Consider the following 21,562-nt stretch of genomic DNA (forward strand, 5'->3'; position numbering starts at 1 on the left):
AGACGAATGCAGGCTTCGCAAGAGAAGCTTGCATATGATTGTTTGGATTCAGCAGTTCTCAACGCCTTACTGGTTTTGATACGAAGTCATCATCGTCCAGGTACTGAAACCGGTCAAAACATTATGTCCGGCACTTTGCTCACTTGATTAGACTGGAAGCTGGGGATGCTATGGAGGACGGTAAGTATCCAGGTAAAGAAAAACGCTTCTGGAGGCTAGCCGAGTTCTTGGCTAGTAATAAACAACTGGTCTTTCTACAGGAGATGTATGGACAGGACAACTTTAACCATTGTATGATTTGTACATATGAGACTACATGAAGATCATCACAGCCTCTCAAGTAGCTATGATTTGGTGGCAAGGAAGTCAGTACTCGCCAGTCCAGGGGCTTTAGAGTTGCGGGCAAACCAGCCCGCCCAGACCAGTGAATCGGTAGGCCCTTGAGGTTCAATTCAAGGGCAACATTTGTAAGAAAAACTGTCTGCATCCGATATTCAAAATCAAAGTTCTTCACATAAATATTCTTTCCCAAGGAACAGTATTAAATAGTTTTTTCTTCAGTTATGTTCGACGGGAGACATGGAGACTTGCTACTTCACAACCTCAGCATTATCGTTTTCCCGCTCCGCTCAGCTCGCCTAACCCAACTAGTCCCACCTGCGGATTTGGCTACGTCGCGACTTCAAGATCACAGCCAGAACCCCAAATCCGCCCTTGCCCCCTGCAATTCATGAAGCTGAGGAGCTACCCCCTCTCACCATGAGTTACAGCAAGAAAGACGAAGATGCCGACACGGCTATCATGAGGGTAGACAGAACCTCAGTTTTCCAGGAAGGTCGGTGAACACACCCCCTCTAAAGAGTGCTCCCCTGATACCAGACAGCACGATTGTTCAATTCGTCCCCCATTCAACCTCGGAAATGTCGAGTCCTCCTCACCAAAATCGCCCTCCTCCTGTACACTGGCGAACGATTCCCTACCAATGAAGCTACCACCCTCTTCTTCGGCATCTCCAAGCTGTTCCAGAACAAAGATGCCAGCTTACGGCAGATGGTCCACCTTATCATTAAGGAGCTGGCGCATTCCGCAGAAGATATTATTATGGTCACAAGCACTATTATGAAAGATACTGGTGGTGGAACAGATGCGATTTACAGACCAAATGCTATTCGGGCGCTCTGCCGGATTATTGATGTGAGTTGAGGAACATAGCTCAGGAGGGCTGGCATTGACAGCAATAGGCATCGACCGTACAGAGTATCGAGCGTGTGATGAAGACTGCGATCGTCGACAAGAACCCTTCCGTATCATCTGCTGCCCTTGTTTCGTCGTATCACCTCCTCCCAATCGCCCGCGATGTTGTTCGAAGATGGCAGAGCGAAACACAAGAAGCTGCGTCTTCTACAAAGTCATCTGGCGGATTCTCTCTGGGATTTTCTACATCGTCGAGCCAAATGCCGGTCAATAACTCTACTATGACACAATATCACGCCATTGGACTTTTATACCAGATGAGAATGCATGACAGGATGGCTCTGGTCAAGATGGTCCAGCAATTCGGGACTGCAGGCGCGGTGAAGAGCCCAGCAGCGACCGTCATGCTGGTACGATTAGCCGCACAGCTGGCAGAGGAGGATCCACAACTCCGCAAACCCATGATCCAGCTCTTGGACGGCTGGCTCCGACATAAGAGCGAGATGGTCAACTTTGAGGCTGCGAAGGCAATCTGCGATATGCGAGATGTCACAGATGCGGAAGTTACCCAGGCTATCCACGTTCTTCAGCTTTTCCTCACTTCACCACGAGCTGTCACCAAATTCGCGGCTATCAGAATTCTACATAACTTCGCATCTTTCAAACCTCAAGCAGTTCACCCCTGCAACCCAGACATCGAACTCCTCATTTCCAACACTAACCGCTCGATCGCCACGTTCGCCATCACAACTCTTCTCAAGACTGGTAACGAAGCCAGTGTGGATCGCTTGATGAAGCAAATTTCGGGCTTCATGGCTGATATCACGGACGAGTTCAAGATCACAATCGTTGAGGCTATCCGGACACTGTGCTTGAAGTTCCCCAACAAGCAAGCTGGTATGCTTGCGTTCCTTAGTGGCATACTAAGGGATGAGGGAGGATATGAATTTAAGAGGGCAGTTGTGGAGAGCATGTTCGATTTGATCAAGTTCGTTCCGGATTCAAAAGAGGACGCGCTTGCACACCTGTGCGAATTTATCGAAGATTGCGAGTTCACGAAACTGGCTGTGCGAATTCTGCATTTGCTTGGATTAGAGGGACCCAAAACTTCTCAGCCCACCAAGTACATCCGATACATCTACAACAGAGTGGTGCTGGAGAATGCAATCGTGCGAGCAGCTGCAGTCACCGCATTGGCGAAGTTCGGCGTCGGACAGCAGGATCCCGAGGTTAAGCGAAGTGTCACTGTCCTCCTGACGAGATGTTTGGACGATGTTGACGACGAAGTTCGTGATCGTGCTGCCCTGAACTTGCGACTCATGACCGAGCCTGATGAGATGGCTGATCGATTCATCAAGAATGGTGAGACACTTTCATTTCGAAAATGACCAATGCTAACCTGCACAGAAAACACATTTGCTCTTCCATACTTCGAGCACCAGCTTGTCATGTACGTTACTGCAGATGACAAATCAACTTTTGACAATCCATTCGACATTGCTGCTATTCCAGTTGTCACGAAGGAGCAAGCAGATGCCGAGGATAGAACGAAGAAACTTACCACCATCACCCCAACCATCAAGGCGCCAAAGACTGGCCCAACCAAGTCCACGCCAACAGGAACGGAGGCAGCAGCAACTGCTTCTGCGACAGCCCAAAAATACCAACAAGCACTTCTCCAAATCCCAGAGATGAAGTCATATGGCAGCCTCTTGAAGTCGTCACCTGTTGTTGAATTGACTGAATCAGAGACCGAATACGTCGTTAGCGTCGTGAAGCACATTTTCAAGGAGCATATCGTACTCCAGTATGATGTCAAGAACACGCTTCCAGATACCGTTCTTGAGAACGTCTCCGTTCTCGCCACGCCAACTGACGAAGAGGAACTGGAAGAGGATTTCATCATTCCAGCGGCTAAGCTCGTCACTGATGAGCCTGGTCCAGTTTACGTTTCCTTCAAAAAGGTTGGTGGTGAGGGTGCTTTCTCCGCAAGCAGCTTTACGAATGTGTTGAAGTTCACTACAAAGGAGATTGACCCAACGACTGGTGAGCCTGAAGAGAGTGGTTACGATGATGAGTATCAAGTTGAAGATCTTGAGCTCAGTGGAAGTGATTACGTTGTGCCAGCCTTTGCCGGTAACTTCAATCACATCTGGGAGCAAGTTGGTGCTGCGGGTGAGGAGGCTGAGGAGACCCTTCAACTTGAGGGCGTCAAGAGCATTGCGGGTAAGCTGTCTTGTGCAGGGTCTGGGAATTAAATGCTAATGGTACTAGATGCAACTGAACAACTCGCCAAGACCCTCTCATTACAGCCTCTCGAGGGTACCGACGTACCCATCAACACCACAACCCACACCCTCAAACTCTTTGGCAAAACAGTCACAGGAGGCAGAGTCGTTGCCAACATTCGGATGGCTTACTCCACCAAGTCCGGCGTCACAAGTAAGATCGTTGTCCGCAGTGAAGAGGAAGGTGTGGCAGCTCTTGTTATTGGGTCGGTGGCGTAGGTATGTGAGAAGGATGGCTAGCGAAATAAATGGAGTTGATCAAGCATTTGGTACATGATTTTTGCGATTGATGTCTAGATAATTGTTTCGAGGAAAAGCCAAAATCGGCGGGAAGCTTTTGGTTCTCGACATGGAGTCACGAAGGTTAGAAATAAACCGACCAAATCAAAATTTCAGTCCTCGCTCCTAGGTTGTGGTAGTTCCCAGCTTTTTGCTTTCAGGTTTGTTGCTGCATGCAAACCGACTGTGGGTCATTTTGAGTTCTGCCCGTTCATGGGTGTCAGATTCGACAGCCCGGTATCCAAAGTAATTTCTATATCTTCTAGGGTAGGAGTCACGAATCAGCATCAAGCAATTTAGCAATATAGCCCCCGACAGTGTTCAGATCCCTTGTTGAATATTCTCTTCCATGGACGAGGTTGGAAATGCGGCATCTTAAATTTTCATCAGTTCCTTTCGCACATTCGTTCCGTTGTTTGGACTTGTGTTTTTCAGCCACAGAAATGCCTGCTACGCATGCACTGCAGATTCAAAATCTGCAAGGTGCCTCAGTTTTGGTGTACAAAGCAGTCCTTTCTCTTACGTTTGTACCACACACTAATTAATGGAGCCTCTGATCTGTTAGCTGAGAGTAACAAGTGTCGTCTATCAGCACACTCAGCTCTCGACGAACTTCAGAAAACATCTCATAGCTGCCCATCATTTTGTACAGTAGTCCGTCAACTCGTCAAACAAGCACACTCAGCAACTCTGAAAAGGAAACACAGGAAGTCAATTTTGTGCTGTCTTTATCACCTGGTCTGCTTTTGAAGCAGATTCACGGAGACAAGTGACAGAGTCTTAGCTCATTACCGCTACTCTCCTCAGCCGACTCTCATTGGCTACATGTCTATCTACTTCCGAGTTCTAGGTTTCTAACATTATCTTTACTCAGCCTGATATGACACGACAGCAAGTCAACGCGACTTGGTACTCCTTGTCTACTTCCGCTGCAACGTACGGGCTTGTTTTGGCTTGACTTTGCCACACAGAATCCAGTAACCGCAATTTGATACTCTTCAGTCAATTCCTTTGTGCAGATTCTACTCTTAACTTCACTGTCTCAGGGAGCGGAAAATTGTTTTACTTCTGTCCAAAGGACTTGACTTCACTTCATGCAGCAGGGATTGTTTGTCAATTCACCTATGAGCTTCTTCGACTACTACCAAGCAAAGTTCTCAAAGCACTACTTCTCTCCCTCCTGACAAGCAAAAAACTACAGTTCCCATCAACTTCGACAGCAGATTTTTGGTCTCCACAATATCTCTTCAAGAACTCGTCCACTTACAGCGAACATACTTGGCCAACATTTACCGCAACGACATTTTACCTAAAGAATCTTCTGCACACAGATAACTAACCCATCTACATGGCGCCACCCCTCTCCGCTGCGCTCATGCAAAACCGGCCCCTCCTCGACCCAGCTCCCCACACCATCGTCGCCCCTCTCATCCTCTCCAACCCTCTCTTCCACAAATGTCGAATCTCAGACCACCTCCACCTCGTCTTCCAATGGGGAATCCACACGGACCTCTTCTCAAAGCGCGAAGTAGCCGTCTTCATCAACGTCTACACTCCGCCAGCTCAAGCCCGCCAGATCCGCAAGCATGAAGGTCATCCTGCTCGTGCTCCAGACGGCACAATCATGGAGATCCAAGGCGATGCATGTCCCGGGAGCACAGGCGAGTCTGTTGGACCTTGGGATTTCGGAAATGTGCACTTGTGTGAAGGATATGCGGAATGGAGCGCTGGATTATTACGGACTTTGAACATGGCTCTTGCAGCGGGCTTGAAGCTTGCGGAAGTCAATATGCCGCAGCCGAGTCGGGAGGAGTTGGAGAAGGCTCAGGGAACTCACTCGCACTGGTTGCATGAGAAACCTCTCCATCCAAGTATACGCAAGTGTTTGACTGCTCATCGAGATGGGATTCGTGATAAGCTAGATGCTTTTTTGGCGTATGTGGATGTGCAGATCAAGTCTGAGTCTGGCAAGGAAAGGATTTTCGCGACATTGAGAGAGGCCTTGGGCGGTACTCTGGCAGGAAGGGATGTTGGAGAGTACAATGGCGTACTTGGCGGAATGGTTAACAAGATCATTGATAGGATTGTAGACTTCATCGAGTACATGGAGGAAAAGATCGACACTTCGGAGGCGATGCAGCTGCGGCTTGATGAGGTTCGCCAGATTGTGGATGGAGCGTTGAGCCGAAAGGAAAGGCGCAAGCGAGATAATCAGGATGAAGGCAATGGCCAAGCTCGGAAGAAGGTCATGACCGCGGATGCCAAAGTGAAGACTGAGGATGATTTGACGGCCGAGTTGGCTGAACCTCCGAAGCCGAGAAAGCGGGATCGAAAAGCCAAGGTACCATCATTGCGCAAACGAGGAATGAAGAAAAGAAAGGAAGCAGACTTTCCATCGGAGAAAATGAAGGTCAAGCACAAACAGCATGGTGGAGATGGCTTGATTGCTGAGGCCGCTTCAGTAGCTGTTCCGTCTAGTTGTCCGAAAGCCATCTCAGAGCAGTCGAGTTCAAGTGGGAAATGTACGGAGAAGTCCAAATCGACCTCCGGTCTGTCTGCTACGTCAAACATCACAGCCAAAGACAAACCTAAAGAGGCAGAAGCAGAACCCGATTCAAACAGACGCACATCATCTGAGCCGTCAACAAATACTGCGGTCATTCCTGGTAGCCGACAACTAGGAACTCCTCCCCCACCATACTCTCCGCATCCCAGCCTCAGCCCGGAGAGCTCCAGAGCTGAAGGATCAACAACAGCTCAGACGACTCCGCGTCCGTCTGTTCTAGAGCAGACACAGAGCAGTTTAAAACTCTCTGTATCTGTATCTCCCAATGAGTCTGGTATTCGAAAACAAATGACACCAGCAGCAAGACTTTTGGATCAGATTCTCAATGGTAGGAATCGCCAACGCGAGGAATCAACGGAAGAGAGCACTCGCCTTTCCGTGTACTCCTCAGAATTTTCGCCTTCTATACCAGCACCTCCCCAAGATCAAGCTGGAGAAATTCTTTTAAACCAGGAAGCATCTAAATTAGCTACTCCATCAGGAACCAACTCCTTGGATATACTTATGAGCAGCTCTCCATTTTCTGATTCAAGGGGAATCGAACCTGATCACAAAGACGGTGGCGCAGAAGAATCACTCTTCCTCCCACACACTGAACCCAAGACTGCCTCCAAGGATCAGAACCAGCAGTGTTCAGAAATCGAAGCACCAGCAGCAGCAGCAGCTGAAACAGAAGCAGAAGACGACGACTACCAAGCCTCCCTCTTCAATCACTCAAACACGCCGCTCCGAGCCTCCAGTTACGACCTTGAGCTCCCACCACCGCCAGAATCCAAGACACGCCTGCAAACTTCAGCAGTAATAGTAGCAGCAGCAGTCAACACACAGACACACCAAGACGAATCCCGTCTCTTCCTCCCTCAAACCATACCCCTACTCCCATCAGCTTCGCAAGCAGCAGTCCACTCCGAACCCCAAACCCAAACCCAGCCCCAACGCCAATCCAGCTACGACCTCGACCTCCCACCACGACCATCACCAAAATCACCAAAATCACGTCTCGGTTCTTCAAAAATGCCAATCGACATCGAAGCTGATTTCAATTCTTATTTTGATTTCAACTCAGTCCCAGATCCGAAACATACAGGTAGTTCCATCTTCGGCGGCCCTGGCTCTATACACTCTTCCAAACCCAGAATAAAATCCAACACCACAAAACTAAAACCTGAGTCTGCCTGCTCCTCCTCTCTTTCAACATCAAAATACATCGAAATCAAAGACGAAGAAGATGAAGATGAAGGTGCCGATGCTGATGTCGATGGCTTTGATATCGACCTCGTTGATCTTGATCTTGATCTTTTCAATAGGGAGGAGGGAGACGAACTAGCTGTAAAGAAGGAGGTTGTTCTTGCCGGAGAAGGAGGAGATATGGGTGGAGGAAAGCATGGGGGTGTGAAGAAAGAAGTTGGTGTGCGCGATCATGATGAGGATGGAGATGGGGATATAGTGATGTGCACTCGGGATGAGTGGCTTAAGGAGGTTGAGAAGAAGAAGAAGAAGAAGAAGAGGAATCGGGGTCAGAGCGCGGTTCAGAATCAGGCAAAGACCGGGTCGAAATGGACCGTAGGGGTAGATATTATTGGAAAAAGGATTACCTGAGCTGAAGCCTGTGGGAAAGAATGGAAGGGTGAGATAGGAGGGTGGATGAAGGACGATTCATGACATGTGCAATCTAATGTTTGGAAAAATGAAAAGTCAGGGATCGAAGGAAAAGTTTCTAGGAAAGGAAGGGGCGGTACACAAAAGCATTGCTTGGTCTGCCTCTTCTCGGCTCATTTTTGGGTTGGAAAAAGTTCTTGCCCGAGGCATAGCGTTGAATAGCGAGGAATACTAAAGACACTTACAAGAAAATTACTTTACCCTCTATGCTATAAACCCATGTATTTCCTTGTGAATTCTCAATGTCTTGCCCTTCACTTCGTAATTGTGGAACATCTCCTGTGTTATCTTGAAGTCAGTGCCGAGAACCCAAAACTCACGACCCAATTTCCAGAACCCTCTCACTTTCCCCCTCAGCATCCCAAATTAACCACGGGCCTACTCTCACACAAACCTCATCCCTAATCTCCAGCCACCTCCAAAACTCCGTATTTACATCCATACCCGAGAAACCGCGGGGCTGTACACCCGCCCAACTTCACGTCAAAAATCGATAATTAGTAATTGCGCAATCAAACAATTCCTCAACTCAAATTCCTCAGACTACCTAGACATTTCAAGTTGTATTTATCTCCGAATCCGAGGAAGCTAACTCCATCCTTACTCACAGTCACCAGACATGAGAAAACAGTCATCACTCGGTTTTCGGTTTCGCTAGAAATTTGCTTGCTTGGGTTTTACAGAACCGTTGCATCCCAAGCAGTAAGAATCAGAAAGTACCTAAGTAAGGCAGGTGGGTACCTGACAGAACCCACGGACACTCCGCGGGTGCGACAACAAGCCACAGCCTCCAAAATTTCTCGCTTCCTAACAGTACCTTACCATGCAAATCACGACAAAAACAAATGAAAGACTCACACTGCTGGTCATATTACCACACTGTCAAGGCGAGACGAGACAGAAAGCTGAGCTAATCAACCATGCACAGATCTAGAGTGCGCCGTGCAGTGGAGAAACAGCACCACGTAATCGCCCCTCATCATTACAAAAAACCACAGATATGAGCAATATGTACTCAAATAGTAAAAAATCACGGACGGACATAGGAGATGACTACGATTCCAAGCCGAAGGCGGCCATTCTCGGATTGTCAGGTAGACACCTGACACCCACACCCACACACTAGAGATATTGCCCACCGAGGCACGTCCCGATGGGCTAAGCCCGACATGCCGATTACCCGGACCCCATTGTGGTGGTCACCCAATCAACGTCCATTTCAAGTCCATGGAATTCCCAACCTTGCCTCCATGGGAGTAGCAGTGATGATTCTGAGGCGCCTATTAGTGCCGTTTGGGGCATCATGCCGTCACAGATCCCTGAGGATTGTTAATGTTTTTGGGGAGGACGCGAAAGCAGTGCATTAAGCTTAAAAAGCTTCTCTTTTGCGCCATTCATTCTTGTATTGCCCCTCTTCTGTATTCATATATATCTTGCTCTTGTGTTTAATTCCTTCCCATGGACAAGGCATTTATCTTAGCTGAACTCTGAGCTTACCATAAACTTCTTGTGTTGACGTTGAGAAGCATTGGTCCAATATGGTAAGTCAGGTCTTTGCGTCATCACTTGCACCCAACTCCACATCGCAATAGACATGTACTCTAAATGCAGGAAATCAGATTTTCTCCGAGCCAGTTCAAGCTGGATCTTGAACCCCATTGAAGCTGACTTTCTCAGGATCGAATAGAGAGATTCCTGTCGCGGCCAACCGCGAAGCCATACCGCTCAGACGCTCTTGAGAAATCCGGAGAGCCACACAAAAATAATGATGGACTCCTCGATTTCAGTCCCAACGATATTGAGAATCCGAAGAACTGGTCGGCACGACGCCGGTGGTATATTACAGTAGTCTCGGTGCTCCTGGTCGTGAACGCAACATTCGCCTCATCTGCTACTTCAGGAACACTGGTCGGGATAGCAAAGCACTTCCAGGTCTCCGAGGTAGCAGCTGGCCTGGTCATAACTCTTTTCCTTCTTGGCTACTGTTTCGGTCCTCTCTTTTGGGCCCCACTTTCCGAGTTCTACGGAAGGAGATGGATCTTCTACATCTCGTTCACTCTATACCTGGTGTTCAACTTCCTTTGTGCATTTGCGAATAATTTCGGAGCTCTACTCGTCGGTCGTTTTCTCACTGGGACAATGGCCAGTGCACCACTGTCGAATGCTCCAGGCGTATTGGCAGATATCTGGGGACCAGTCGAGCGAGGAAATGCCATGGCACTCTTCTCGATGATGACATTCATTGGGCCTGCTATAGGTCCTGTTATTGGTGGATTTCTTGAGTTGAAAGAGGACTGGCGTTGGATCTTCTATGTAATGCTTTGGTTTGCTGGCGTTACCGAAGTCCTCATGTTTACAATTCCCGAGACCCTACCCCCGATTGTATTACTCAACAAAGCCAGAAGGCTCCGAAAGCTGAAGGTTCCTGGATACGAGAACATCCAAGCACCAATTGAGGTCACTGATCGATCGTTGATAGGCATTTACAAGGTTGCCCTGACACGACCTTGGAAGATCCTGATCGACCCAATTTCCTTTGCGATTGCAATATACATATCGGTTGTGTATGCGCTGCTTTACATGCTTTTCACAATTTATCCTATCGTCTTCCAGCAGAAGCGAGGTTGGAACTCTGGCGTTGGTGAGCTGCCTTTGATAGGAACTGCTATTGGGGCAGTAATCGGCGGTTCCATTATATTCGCGGTTTCTGCTCACGATCGGAAGAGGTTGGAGGCTGGACATAAGGGTGTTCCTGAGGACCGTCTCCCAGTCGCAATGGTGGGAGGGATACTGTTTCCGATCACCATGTTTTGGTTCGCTTGGTCTGGACAATACAATTCTGTCCACGTAAGTTCGACTTGGTCCTCGAGGCATTTTGTTTCAGATGTGCTGACTTTCGATCTAGTGGATTGTACCAACCCTTGCTGGCGTGTTCTTGGGGACCTCGATTCTACTTATTTTCGTCGCCTATCTTAATTATCTCACAGACACGTACCTGATGTATGCCGCCAGCGCACTAGCTGCTAATACGGTTTGTCGTTCCGCCGCCGGTGCAGCAGCACCTTTGTTCACTCAACAGATGTTCAATGCTCTGGGAGTGGGAGGTGGTGGCTCATTGATTGGAGGTGTTGCAGTCCTCCTCATGCCGATTCCATTCATCTTCTACAAATATGGAGGATCGATTCGAGAACGATCGACATTCGCGCCAACTCCAGCTCCAAACGAAGGTCATTCCCATGATGAAGAATCTCAACATCACTCTGCAGCTGCATCCAGTACCGATGTGAGCGACACAAGTGACGATACAGAGGTCGAGAGTTCGATGAGGAATGCTGCATATACCAGTGAAGAGAAACCAGAGGATCGTCACGAGGCTGCGAGCGGGTATGTGGATGGAGCGGATAGGCCGAGGAGCGAAGATCGCAATAAGGACCTCGAGAAAGGAGAATTTTGAGAGATAGACTGGTGTACATACAACATTGGTCCTTTGATTTCGGCTTCGCAGCATTGGCAAAATACAGCATTGTTTGGGGGTTAGAGTTCTGTATTTAGCATAGCGGTGTGGAGTTTGGAGCGTGCTTTGAGCAAGAAAATGTATGAAGTTACCATTAGCATGCCTCGAGTAATGAGAACGGGGTTTGAAAACCAGTTCATTAGTGTCAGAGATATAAGCAAATACGATACGAGTCTCGTATGGGCCTTCTTGTTCGCGATGAGCTCTCTAATGTCAATTTGTCGAGGAGGGCTTCATCATCCAAGATCCGCCCGTCCGAACTGGGTTTCTGTGAGACCGCTATTGGGCCATCGTAGCACAGAGTGATTGCTCTATATACTGATTATGGTCAGCGAGTGATGGATGGCTGCTTGGTTGCTCTCTGTGTGGTGGCGACATTGAAGGAGTATGAAGGTGGAAGAAAAGTAGGAGACGAAGTAAAACTGGCATGAGGGAAGGGGATTATGAAGAGATTGGCAAGAGGAAATGTTCGATTGAAATGTTCGATTGAGATAGGAGCTCAATCGTGAGAAGAAATGGAAGGAGGTGGTTAGGTGCTGAGGTAAGATGACACTGTGCGAGGAAGTAGCCATCCTTTTTGCCAGTACACAGAGCGAAGTAGATTGCTGTGATATGGAGCAGCGCAGGGACTTCTCTGAGCTAGATACCAAGACCAAAACAGGTCGTTAATTGTCCTTGGGCTAAATACTATTGAGATCGTGAGTTGTTGCATGCAAAGTAAACAATGGTTATCGAGGGACTCCATTCCCCCTTTTTTCACAAGCGAATCGCTCCGATCCTAGCTTGTCGGCTGAAATGACGTTGCAGTCTTGGCGTCGCGTCTTTCAAGAATTTCTGGTGCGCGCCGGATGGACTGACTTTCTGTCCTTGTCTCGACTCGACTTTGACTTTCGAACATCACAAACCAACCTCAACTCTCTTCCATCACTCTCTCTGCCTCGCACGGCAAACAACCGCCATCATGGTCTACGTGCGGCAAGAAAAGCTGCCCAACCTCAAGCAGTACAAATACTCCGGCGTCGACCACTCCCTGTTGTCGCGTTACGTGCTGAAGCCCTTCTACACCCACGTCGTGATAAAATGCTTTCCCATGTGGATGGCCCCGAATCTGATTACCCTCAGTGGTTTCGGGTTCATCATTATCAACATTTTGACCCTGTTGTGGTATAATCCGACGCTGGATCAGGATTGTCCGCCGTGGGTGTACGCCAGTTGGGCTGCGGGCTTGTTCCTGTATCAGACTTTCGATGCTGTTGATGGATCGCAGGCGTAAGTTGATACTCTATGGGTTTGTTAGGGATTCCACTGACTTTTGGCTTGTTAACAGACGACGAACACATCAGAGCGGACCCCTCGGAGAGCTTTTCGACCATGGCGTGGATGCCGTCAATACCTCCCTTGAAGTCCTCCTCTTTGCAGCTTCGCAGAACCTGGGGATGGGATGGAAGACTGTCTTGACTCTGTTTGGAGGTATCCCATTCTCTGCCATCATAAAGGACATCTGCTCACTGCCTACAGCACTTCTTACCTTCTACGTACAGACATGGGACGAATACCACACGAAGACCCTCACACTCGGGCTGGTCTCCGGACCAGTTGAAGGAATCGTCATCATGGTCATGGTATATGCGTTCACAGCTCTGAAGGGAGGAGCAAGCTTCTGGCAACAGTCGATGTTGGCAACTCTTGGTGTACCCCACTATGCTTTCATCCCGGAATACATCTATCAACTGCCCTTCAATGAGTGGTACATGTTCCAAGGTGGCACCATCCTTGTTTTCAACACCATTCAATCGTAAGACACCCCTCGCTCATCCCACAAACGCAATTACTGACCTACAGATCCTTGAATGTCATCAAAGTCCGCCGAGAGCGCGGCGACAAATCCCGTGGTGCTCTCCTCGGCCTCGTCCCCTTCTTCGTAACATGGACGCTTATCCCAGCCTACCTCTACCTCAACCCGGAGATTCTGCACAACCATCTCGTCCCATTCGTCTTCTTCGCCGGACTCGTGAACGCCTACTCCGTCGGACAGATGATCACTGCCCATCTCGTGAAGCTCGACTTCCCATACTACAACGTCCTTGTTCTACCAATCGCGTATGGAGTTTTTGACTCTTTGGGACCTTTCCTTCGGGAGACCATTGGTATTGGATGGCCAAGTGCTCTTGGTAATGGTGGATACCAGGTTGCGTATGTGTTCTGCATGTTGGGAATGGCTATCGGTATCTACGGCAGCTTTGTGGTAAGTAGTCCTGAGGACTAAAGTGTGATGGATGTTAATCAGAGCAGGTGGATGTCATTGTCACCATCTGTGATTATCTCGACATCTGGTGCCTTACCATCAAGCACCCATGGAACGAGGAGGCCGAGGCAAAGAAGGCCAAGTAGACTTACGGAGTGTGTACGAAAGAGAGTGTGTATGAAGAAGAGAGGGTGGTAGGGTGAGTGTGGAGATGATATGATACCCCAAGTAATGAGGAACGAGGGCAGGGTTATGGATAAATGATACGTGGTAAGAGAAGGCAGAACGTTTTGGGTTTGAGAGTTTTTGGTGTACACTAAATTGCGTTGTTTGACTATGATACGATTCATGAAATCCTCGGTTCTTTCTAGAAGTCAGTAATGGTTCAGGGCGCGGCGTCTCTTCATCAAAGCAGACCTTACTATATCCTCATACGTAGTCTTGCATCATACGAAGGGTTTGAAATAAAGAATCTGGTCTATAGTACTAGTACGGACTCACACAGCTTCCTCCCGCAGTTGAAGATTTTGTGAGCCTTTTGACGTTCATTCTAGGCTGGTCGAAGAATGTATCTTCACTTGCACTGATTTCCAGTATCTTGTGAAAGTAAACAGTACCTAGGAACCTAGGAGGGCAAAGATGACATCTCGACACGTGACTGCATTGTTGGAACCTGAATTTGTTTTGAGACGACACCTTGAAGCATAATGTAATCCAGCCGGCAGTGTGTCGAAGACCTCCAATCTTTGATTGCCAACTGCCTTCATGCTTTACCGTCGCTTTACCTCTCGCAAGTCCATTGGTCGATTTGTGTACCGTACAGGTATCAGAAAAGCGTCCAGTCTAGTTGGCAAATCCGGTCGTGTTTATAAACACGACCAAGTGCTCCAGAAACGGTGGGGCCAGAAACCTAGTGTCCTGAAAGCCTTGTAAGTACTAGACTGTATGTAGTGATATTTCAGGTATCTAATCCATTTCTTCCAGCTCCGGAGACGAATCTTTCGTCCTTAAACGGGTCCGTAAACATTTCTACGAGCTCTCACAGACACTTGCAGCGGAGTTCGCGGGCTCTCGTCGCCTTCGAATGCATATCGACTGCAGTGAAAGGGAAGATATTCTTGTCTATCCATATTACAGAGAAACCCTACTTGATATCATCCAGAGCGATCCTGACTTTCCGATAACGGAACGAAAGAAAATTCTGCAACGTGTCGGAGAGGCAATACAAGAGCTTCATGCTAGAGACTGGATCCACATCGGTACAACATCCAAGTCTTGCAGACATAACAGGTCGCTAATTCATGAACGCAGATGTGAAGCCTGATAATATCTTAGTCAATTGGACAAGCGATAGCAGCGGCCAAAAAACAGTCAGCGATGTAGCTCTGGGCGACTTTGATCTTGTCTTCAAATCTGAAGGAGGCAAGACACGTGAAACCCCTTATGCAGTAGGAAATGCAATGTGGCGAAGTCCTGAAGGACAAACTGGAAGAGGTGTGACAAAAGCGTCCGACATATTCTCATTTGGTCTTGTTGTACGTAACTCCACATATGTGTACGATATGTTCTGATTTTTGTTCCCAGTGCATTTACACGCTAGGTGGTGGAGAGTTCCTGCTGTTGAATGATTACAAAGAGCTTGCAGAACGAGGCGTATCAGCAGAACAAGAGATTCTTACTCGGCATTTTACCTACTTTGGACCAGTTACTGAAGGACTTTATAAGCAGGTTGATGACAAGAATTGGTGCGAGGCCATGAAGAGTTCATCCGAGAGAGCAGATTGGCTAGCTAAAGATGATCCTGAATTGAGATTCTCTTGGTGGTCGCAAGAGCTTGGTTCGGCGGCAAAAGACATGATATGTGGGATGACCGATTTGGATCCGGCTGCTAGGTTGCCTATAGATCATGTTTTGTCACATAGTTGGTGGCAAGATGTGGATTAAAATCTATCCTCATCAGTCGTTACAGACACCTCTCAGCGTCATTTAGAGTTGCTGCTCGCTTGACAAACATACGAAGTAGTACCACCGAATTCACAAGCCTGAAACAACTTTAACTTATCAAAAGTCTTATTGTTTGGAAGCAGATAACCTTCCCTGTGCAAGTTATTGTAATTCCTACAACTGTTTGAGCTTGATGCACTTCTTTTCGGTTTGTGGTTTCTTCTGTGGATGAAATTGGTCACGTGCATCACTTTTAAAGCTGCGTCTGAACCAACAGAAACCAACAAAATTTGCTTGGCTTATTACTGTGAAAGATTAAAAAAAAGTCTTTTCTATAAGAAGTTATAATAAATTCAAGAGGTTTCACGTCTCGGTTGGTCTGTGTTTGACTTAAGAGCAGGACTTTCCTCTTCTCCTTCACCACTCACGATGATCAAACCAAAAGAAAGGTTCATGTCCGAGGGGCAGGGCTACTTTGGACCGAGCGAGAATCCCAAGACCGAAACTCATTGCAACGTCTGGGATTGGGACCAGCTACGCATGATCAAGGTCAAGGGCACGGCAAAGCTCTTTCCGCCAGATGAGGACGTTGAGGTTCCAATATTAGCACGCTTCGCTGATTACCTATCACCAGAGGTTCGAGCGGTCACTGTCGACGACCAAGGGCTTATTTGTGAAGTCTCCAATGATCCCGAGGAGGACGACACCATGTTTGTTGGATATCTTCCTTTCTCGATGACTGAGTCACTTCATGAATGCCGCACCATCCGGTACTCTCAATTGCAAGAGCTCGATCGGCTTGGGCCAGGTGTTGACTTGTCGTCATATTCTGATGAATCCGGAACATCACGAACGGTTGCCTTCAAATTTAATCCTATTGGAAAGGCGCGAAGACTGGAAATGTCATGGAAGGAACTCAACGTCGTCAAAAGTTTACCCTCGCATCCAAACATAGTGCCGTTTGACAGCGTAGTCCTTGAGGATGTGGAGTCTCGAGTGATTGGATTCGCGACGAAGTATATCCCTGGTGGAACCCTTGACGATCCAAAGCTGCCCTTTCGTCTGGAGTGGCTACGCCAACTGACGGAGCTCGTCGACTTTCTGAATCTAGATCTTGGAGTCATGCATCAAGATATTGCACCCCGAAACCTACTCATTGACCCTGACACACAAAAGCTTCTTCTCTTCGATTTTGACTGGGCTGCTTGTGGGAAGCAGAACTTACTGGACGGGCGAGATGATGTCACTGGTGTCGTGTTCACATTATACGAACTCATAACGGGTGATACACATTTTACGAGCATACCTCACTGGGATCGAAACGTGGACGATGTACAGAACAAAACAGAGTGGATCTGCAACCGCGAACTTGACTCTGACGTGCTGACCTTTCGCACATTTCTGAATGAGTGGGTGACGACTCGAAAGTCCTGCGATGACATGGAACGATATCTCAGTGCCCCCAACCGAATAACATTACCGAATTTACCAACACCGCCAGACCTTGGTGTACCCTACGAGTGTGGTACCACTGCGGACGGAGAGACGGTATGGGTAACTGGTCACAGGATACGACGAGTTGCTTTGGAGAAGGGACAGTATGTCTTCCGCTGGCAAAGGCCGTCACAGGGTCAGCTGAGAGAGTCCAAAACCGGCATCATGTGATGAGAACAACATTTAAGTTATTGGGATTGGAGTCTCGAACTATGTAGGGGAATACATCGACTAGTACAAATAGTTTTACAGAAGATGGGATGGGTAGGTGAATAAAGCATTGGATTCAACTCTCAACGAGAAAATCTACTCAGAATTAAATTTGTTGAGATTTGTCTTTCAGCTTGGGACACACATTCAAGACATCCAGTCTCTAAGCAACAAGTCATTAGGAACTTTGACTTTCAACAGTATTGTTTTAATTTGATAGCGCACAACACATTGAGCATAGACAATCAAGTTCACCTTCAACAACCGAAATTTTCTCAAGCCGTGCCATCATGCTCGATTTTCCACCCCCTTTCCGACTCGCTTAACACCATCATCCTCAATAAAAAAACACACCCCCCTTCCCCTTAACCTCCCCTTCATCTCGCTCACCACCAAGAATCCCCTCCCTCCTCAAAACCTCTTTAACCCTCCCCGCCGCCCTACCAGGATACACCGGATTAGGCGGCCACTCACTCTCCGGCACCAGCGAATTATCCGCTCTCAACCACGTCACAGTCTCCCCTCCCTCCAATCCCCTCAACTCTTCAAACTCCTCAGGCGTAAACCCACCGCCGACGATTACGGCAACTGGACGACGTTGTTCTGAGTCGGGCCGCAGAGTGTTGCTGCCTGTTTGGGAGGTGGGTGTGATTTTGTTGGGCTTGGAGGAGGAGGAGAGAATGAGGGGGAGTTCCGAGCGGGCGGTGGTGACGGATTCGATTAGATGAATTACTGCAAGGCGTTAGTATGAATGCTTGAAATTTATAAGAGATGGGCTGGCTGAGAAAAGGAAGGAAATTTTACCATCTACTTCAGGCTTCAGAGCTTCTGTCATTGGTGTTGTTACAACGGGCAATTTGCCAAATAGAACGACTGGCATGCCGTCGGAAGCCATAGTATTGAGGTCTTAAACTTCAGTTGATATTTTGTTGTCGACTATTGTTTATTAGATTTATGAGACGAAGTTGTGGGTGATGTGAGAATCGGAATTAGAATTTTGCCTAGAGGTACGTGTTTAGTCCTGAGTTTTGCTGGATTCCTGCCTTTTTATAGAGAATATTGAAACTAGTCCACTTTCTCGACCTTGATATCTTCCAGGGCGAAGCACGAAGTAGCGAATCTAAACAACCTCGCGACTCCGAAGATGTATTTCGATTCGTCAATTTGGGAATCCTTGAACCGAGACAAGCGAGCTAGTCAGGTACAGAAATACAATATGACGTCCCTGGCAGCAATTTTCACAAGGGGATTGAATTGAGTTTGGAGATATTTGTCAGTTCTGACAACTCGTCAAATAATGTAGTTGAGTTAGGGAAGAAGGTTGATGTGACTTAGAGTGACGTGAACTGAGGAGGGGTTGAAGTGTGGGGGAGAAAGCTTGTTTTCGGACTTTTCGGGCGAAGCGAAAGTGCGGATGTTGTACGTACATTTGTGCTAAATGGTAGGTAGGTTCTACTTCCAACGTCACTAGATCATGCCAAGAATTTACAAACTTGTGGTCTAGATTAAAGCTTTGCTCGTAGGCAGTGCTTTATCAAAATGCAGCAAGGCAAAATGCTACTCACTGGTGGTCTCGCTGTCAAAGAAGTCAGGTGACGGAACTTGTGTTCTGAAACCCACCTCGCGTATGGATGTTTTGAATTCCACACTCCCCAAAAAGGCGACGACAACATTCTCACTCTTCCAAAGACAGAATCTCTCTCCATCATGCACTGCCCCATCCGTCGAGTACGCATATCCGCTCGCGCTTCTACCGTCCCCCAATTCCGTCGCGCTCACCACAGCGCAACAGCCAGATTCACCACCATCACTCCCCAAGGAACTCCCATCACACGTGATATCGAGATCTGGCTGGGAGAGCCAGCTGAGGCGTATGTCATGTTCGACCCTGAAATCAGCAAAGCTTTTCAAACAAGTGCTATTGCCAATGGCGGCTGCTCCCTGACACAAGATCTGGAGTTATGTCCTCTTAACTTCCATCACGATACCCGGCACTTCTCACACAGTACGCGCAAAGTCCGACTTCAAATATGTATATCGGAGCTGAATGCTTCTCCTTCCAGCGTCATCACCTTACCCTCGACTTGAGATACCTCAAGATCTCCCGAGACAATCGGATGGTAATACCAGCCGAGCAACTTTGCATGGTTATGGAGTCACACATGCAATCACGCTTGATGGTACAGCTGATGGTGAGCTTGCTCGTTTCATTGGTATTGATATTACACTGATATTGTTTAGAGACGTTCCATTGCAGCATAAGAGAGACATTACAACGATTGGGGCCGGTGCTGAATCGACTAAAGAACTTATACGGTATTGTCAAGCTATTGGAAACCATTTATTTAAACCACTCTATTCTCTGGAGCAAACTTCCTTAGCCATGGAAAAGTTTCGAGTGGAGAGTTCAGCTCGGGTAACTCAACAGTGAGCAATACCCTAATCGTGTTGATCAAGTTCATCCTTGAGACTAGGAATCAATTGTAAACTCAGTAGAGCCACTTATTCTGTGGAAGGATTTCTTGTATGGAATAGTAAGTTAGCTGGCAGCGAAAATAGGAAAGTAGAGCATGCCCCAATATATGTTGTCATGTACTGAGGTGTTGTCGATTCACATGGCTTTCGCAGCAAGCAGGGAAGCTTGGGAAACCAAGAGTTTGCTTGGAGAATGAATAGGACCCCACAAGAGACGGCGAGACGAATCCAGGGTTTGACGTCTCGCAACACCAGCGTGTGCTTTCAGTTTGGAACATGATATTCGCACAGCATCGTCTGCTGCCTGTAGCGCGCGTGCTTGTCGCTGTTATTGTAGTCGATGGAGTTGACCCGGACACAATTTATATCGTAGACGACAGTGCAGTTGCCGTACGAGAAAAGCTTTACCTTTGGTGACGGGAAGAAGGAAATCGGAGGTGGTTGGGGTTTGGGTTGGGAGTATGTAATTTTTGTATTTGTAACTCCGTCTTGTACGCCTCATACATAGATAGTATTTGCCTCCATATCAAAACAGTGACAGCTATCATAATACATCATAATACGACAGTATATGCCTGAACGCCATTGCTTCCCAAGTCAATCATCATGCACTTATATCCCATCCCATCCCATGCCAGCTCATCCAGACCCTTACCCACAGAACCGCCCTATGCCCAACCATCCCAAAATACAAGAGCCGCCTCCCTCACAGCAACACACCCGTTCACAGCTCAATTACACCCACTCATCTCCACCTCCCCCGCCAACCCATAATCCAAAAACTCGGCATCCTCAAAATCCACATCCGTTCCAAAGCCCCCAGGGGCAAAGTTCTCCTGCCCAAAAATCCTCACCTGTCCACTCGTATGCATCGGTACCTTCCCAGATACCTTCCTCCGCCTCGGTACAGCAAGGACTCTATCACCCATCGCCATCGACGATCCAGACCCAAAATTCACAGGCGAGTTCCACAGCTGTGATTCCTCGTCATCAAAGAACCGTCTCTTGTTCCCATCAGGTGTAACAGCATCATCTATGCTCGAGCTAGAAATCGTACTCCCTTGACTACTCAAAAAAGGAACTTCATCTTCCGATGCTGAAGAGGAATCTTCATCCATCTCTCCTCCAGCACCGGGATTGTATATCCCCCATTGCTGGCCGGCCATCCCCCCAACTTTCAGGATGCCGCAAAAGGGAGTAAGTTCTCTGTTTCCGGACCTCGGCCGTGTCTTCCGCTCTGAAGATGGGGTTGTGTTATCTGACATTGCTGAGGTGGCGTTGGACTTGGAATCAGTGAAGAGGGTGAAGGCGGAGTAGGAGCCGGTCTTGTATCCTTCTGGTACGGATTTGCGTACTCGCATGCCCACGTTCAGGAGGTTGGATTGCACGGAGTGGGGGAGGGAGGGTGTGCTTGGTGTTGAGTGATGTTGCTGTGGTGGGAGGGCGTATAGTGAGTCTCTGGTAGAGTTGGTACCAGTGCCTGTGCCGTGGGTAGGACTTGTGGTGAAGTATGATGTGATTGCGGATTGGGAGGAGGCTCTTGTCCCGGCGTATGGACGTTTTGCTTGGTGTGCCATTGTGTCTGCTCCGCGTGAGTGCGGATGAAGTCCTTTATGTGTAGGAGGTCGCACAGTGGGGGATCGCTTGAAGCAGCTGGAGGAGCTGCGGTCGCAGATCTCTGTATGGAGTCTGTT

General features: G+C 48.0%; 8 protein-coding genes across 9 annotated transcripts; 6 read left to right on the top strand and 2 right to left on the bottom strand.

The window, feature by feature from the left end:
* Window positions 1-218: 218 nt before the first annotated feature.
* Window positions 219-4,232, top strand: SEC21 (coatomer subunit gamma). Of its 2 annotated transcripts, none has more exons than XM_058494747.1 (4): window positions 219-835; window positions 884-2,556; window positions 2,602-3,420; window positions 3,469-4,232. In XM_058494747.1, the coding sequence occupies exons 2-4, from the start codon at window positions 1,272-1,274 to the stop codon at window positions 3,699-3,701; spliced, it is 2,337 nt and encodes a 778-aa protein (XP_058355054.1). In that variant the 5' UTR covers window positions 219-835; window positions 884-1,271; the 3' UTR covers window positions 3,702-4,232. The 2 variants fall into 2 exon arrangements, with proteins under 2 accessions (XP_058355054.1, XP_058355053.1); XM_058494746.1 differs by having other exon boundaries at window positions 884-1,194; window positions 1,242-2,556; window positions 2,602-4,232.
* An 877-nt stretch (window positions 4,233-5,109) lies between these two features.
* On the top strand, window positions 5,110-7,926 carry ONS95_001547 (uncharacterized protein; the record flags this gene model as incomplete). The annotated part of the gene is made up of 1 exon (XM_058494748.1): window positions 5,110-7,926. The coding sequence occupies one exon, from the start codon at window positions 5,110-5,112 to the stop codon at window positions 7,924-7,926; it is 2,817 nt and encodes a 938-aa protein (XP_058355055.1).
* Window positions 7,927-9,524: 1,598 nt separating this feature from the next.
* Window positions 9,525-11,440, top strand: ONS95_001548 (uncharacterized protein; the record flags this gene model as incomplete). Its single annotated transcript, XM_058494749.1, has 3 exons — window positions 9,525-9,527; window positions 9,664-10,833; window positions 10,892-11,440. The coding sequence occupies 3 exons, from the start codon at window positions 9,525-9,527 to the stop codon at window positions 11,438-11,440; spliced, it is 1,722 nt and encodes a 573-aa protein (XP_058355056.1).
* Window positions 11,441-12,371: 931 nt separating this feature from the next.
* On the top strand, window positions 12,372-14,240 carry ONS95_001549 (uncharacterized protein). The gene is made up of 5 exons (XM_058494750.1): window positions 12,372-12,769; window positions 12,828-12,970; window positions 13,019-13,295; window positions 13,343-13,745; window positions 13,793-14,240. Exons 1-5 carry the CDS (start codon window positions 12,462-12,464, stop codon window positions 13,889-13,891), a joined length of 1,230 nt encoding a protein of 409 aa, XP_058355057.1. The 5' UTR covers window positions 12,372-12,461; the 3' UTR covers window positions 13,892-14,240.
* A 139-nt stretch (window positions 14,241-14,379) lies between these two features.
* On the top strand, window positions 14,380-15,829 carry ONS95_001550 (uncharacterized protein). The gene is made up of 4 exons (XM_058494751.1): window positions 14,380-14,674; window positions 14,730-15,004; window positions 15,057-15,280; window positions 15,330-15,829. The coding sequence occupies exons 1-4, from the start codon at window positions 14,511-14,513 to the stop codon at window positions 15,687-15,689; spliced, it is 1,023 nt and encodes a 340-aa protein (XP_058355058.1). The 5' UTR covers window positions 14,380-14,510; the 3' UTR covers window positions 15,690-15,829.
* Window positions 15,830-16,118: 289 nt separating this feature from the next.
* ONS95_001551 (uncharacterized protein) lies at window positions 16,119-17,354 on the top strand (the record flags this gene model as incomplete). The annotated part of the gene is made up of 1 exon (XM_058494752.1): window positions 16,119-17,354. The coding sequence occupies one exon, from the start codon at window positions 16,119-16,121 to the stop codon at window positions 17,352-17,354; it is 1,236 nt and encodes a 411-aa protein (XP_058355059.1).
* A 376-nt stretch (window positions 17,355-17,730) lies between these two features.
* On the bottom strand, window positions 17,731-18,288 carry ONS95_001552 (uncharacterized protein; the record flags this gene model as incomplete). Its single annotated transcript, XM_058494753.1, has 2 exons — window positions 17,731-18,125; window positions 18,198-18,288. 2 exons carry the CDS (start codon window positions 18,286-18,288, stop codon window positions 17,731-17,733), a joined length of 486 nt encoding a protein of 161 aa, XP_058355060.1.
* Window positions 18,289-20,599: 2,311 nt separating this feature from the next.
* Window positions 20,600-21,445, bottom strand: ONS95_001553 (uncharacterized protein; the record flags this gene model as incomplete). Its single annotated transcript, XM_058494754.1, has 1 exon — window positions 20,600-21,445. One exon carries the CDS (start codon window positions 21,443-21,445, stop codon window positions 20,600-20,602), a length of 846 nt encoding a protein of 281 aa, XP_058355061.1.
* Between the last annotated feature and the right edge of the window lie 117 nt (window positions 21,446-21,562).

This window comes from Cadophora gregata, assembly GCF_030347475.1.
Source record: "Cadophora gregata isolate MNR1 chromosome Unknown scaffold_10, whole genome shotgun sequence".
Lineage (NCBI taxonomy): Eukaryota > Fungi > Ascomycota > Leotiomycetes > Helotiales > Ploettnerulaceae > Cadophora > Cadophora gregata.

Bases quoted from the DNA above. Each gene is read 5' to 3' on its own strand.
- SEC21 (XM_058494746.1), top strand. From the start codon at position 760: ATGAGTTACAGCAAGAAAGACGAAGATGCCGACACGGCTATCATGAGG. The intron at 836-883 runs GTCGGTGAACAC...GATACCAGACAG, and splicing joins AACCTCAGTTTTCCAGGAAG to CACGATTGTTCAATTCGTCC. The intron at 2,557-2,601 runs GTGAGACACTTT...TAACCTGCACAG, and splicing joins TGATCGATTCATCAAGAATG to AAAACACATTTGCTCTTCCA.
- ONS95_001550 (XM_058494751.1), top strand. From the start codon at position 14,511: ATGCTTTACCGTCGCTTTACCTCTCGCAAGTCCATTGGTCGATTTGTG. The intron at 14,675-14,729 runs GTAAGTACTAGA...CATTTCTTCCAG, and splicing joins CCTAGTGTCCTGAAAGCCTT to CTCCGGAGACGAATCTTTCG. The intron at 15,005-15,056 runs GTACAACATCCA...TCATGAACGCAG, and splicing joins TAGAGACTGGATCCACATCG to ATGTGAAGCCTGATAATATC.
- ONS95_001549 (XM_058494750.1), top strand. From the start codon at position 12,462: ATGGTCTACGTGCGGCAAGAAAAGCTGCCCAACCTCAAGCAGTACAAA. The intron at 13,296-13,342 runs GTAAGACACCCC...ACTGACCTACAG, and splicing joins GTTTTCAACACCATTCAATC to ATCCTTGAATGTCATCAAAG. The intron at 13,746-13,792 runs GTAAGTAGTCCT...TAATCAGAGCAG, and splicing joins GTATCTACGGCAGCTTTGTG to GTGGATGTCATTGTCACCAT.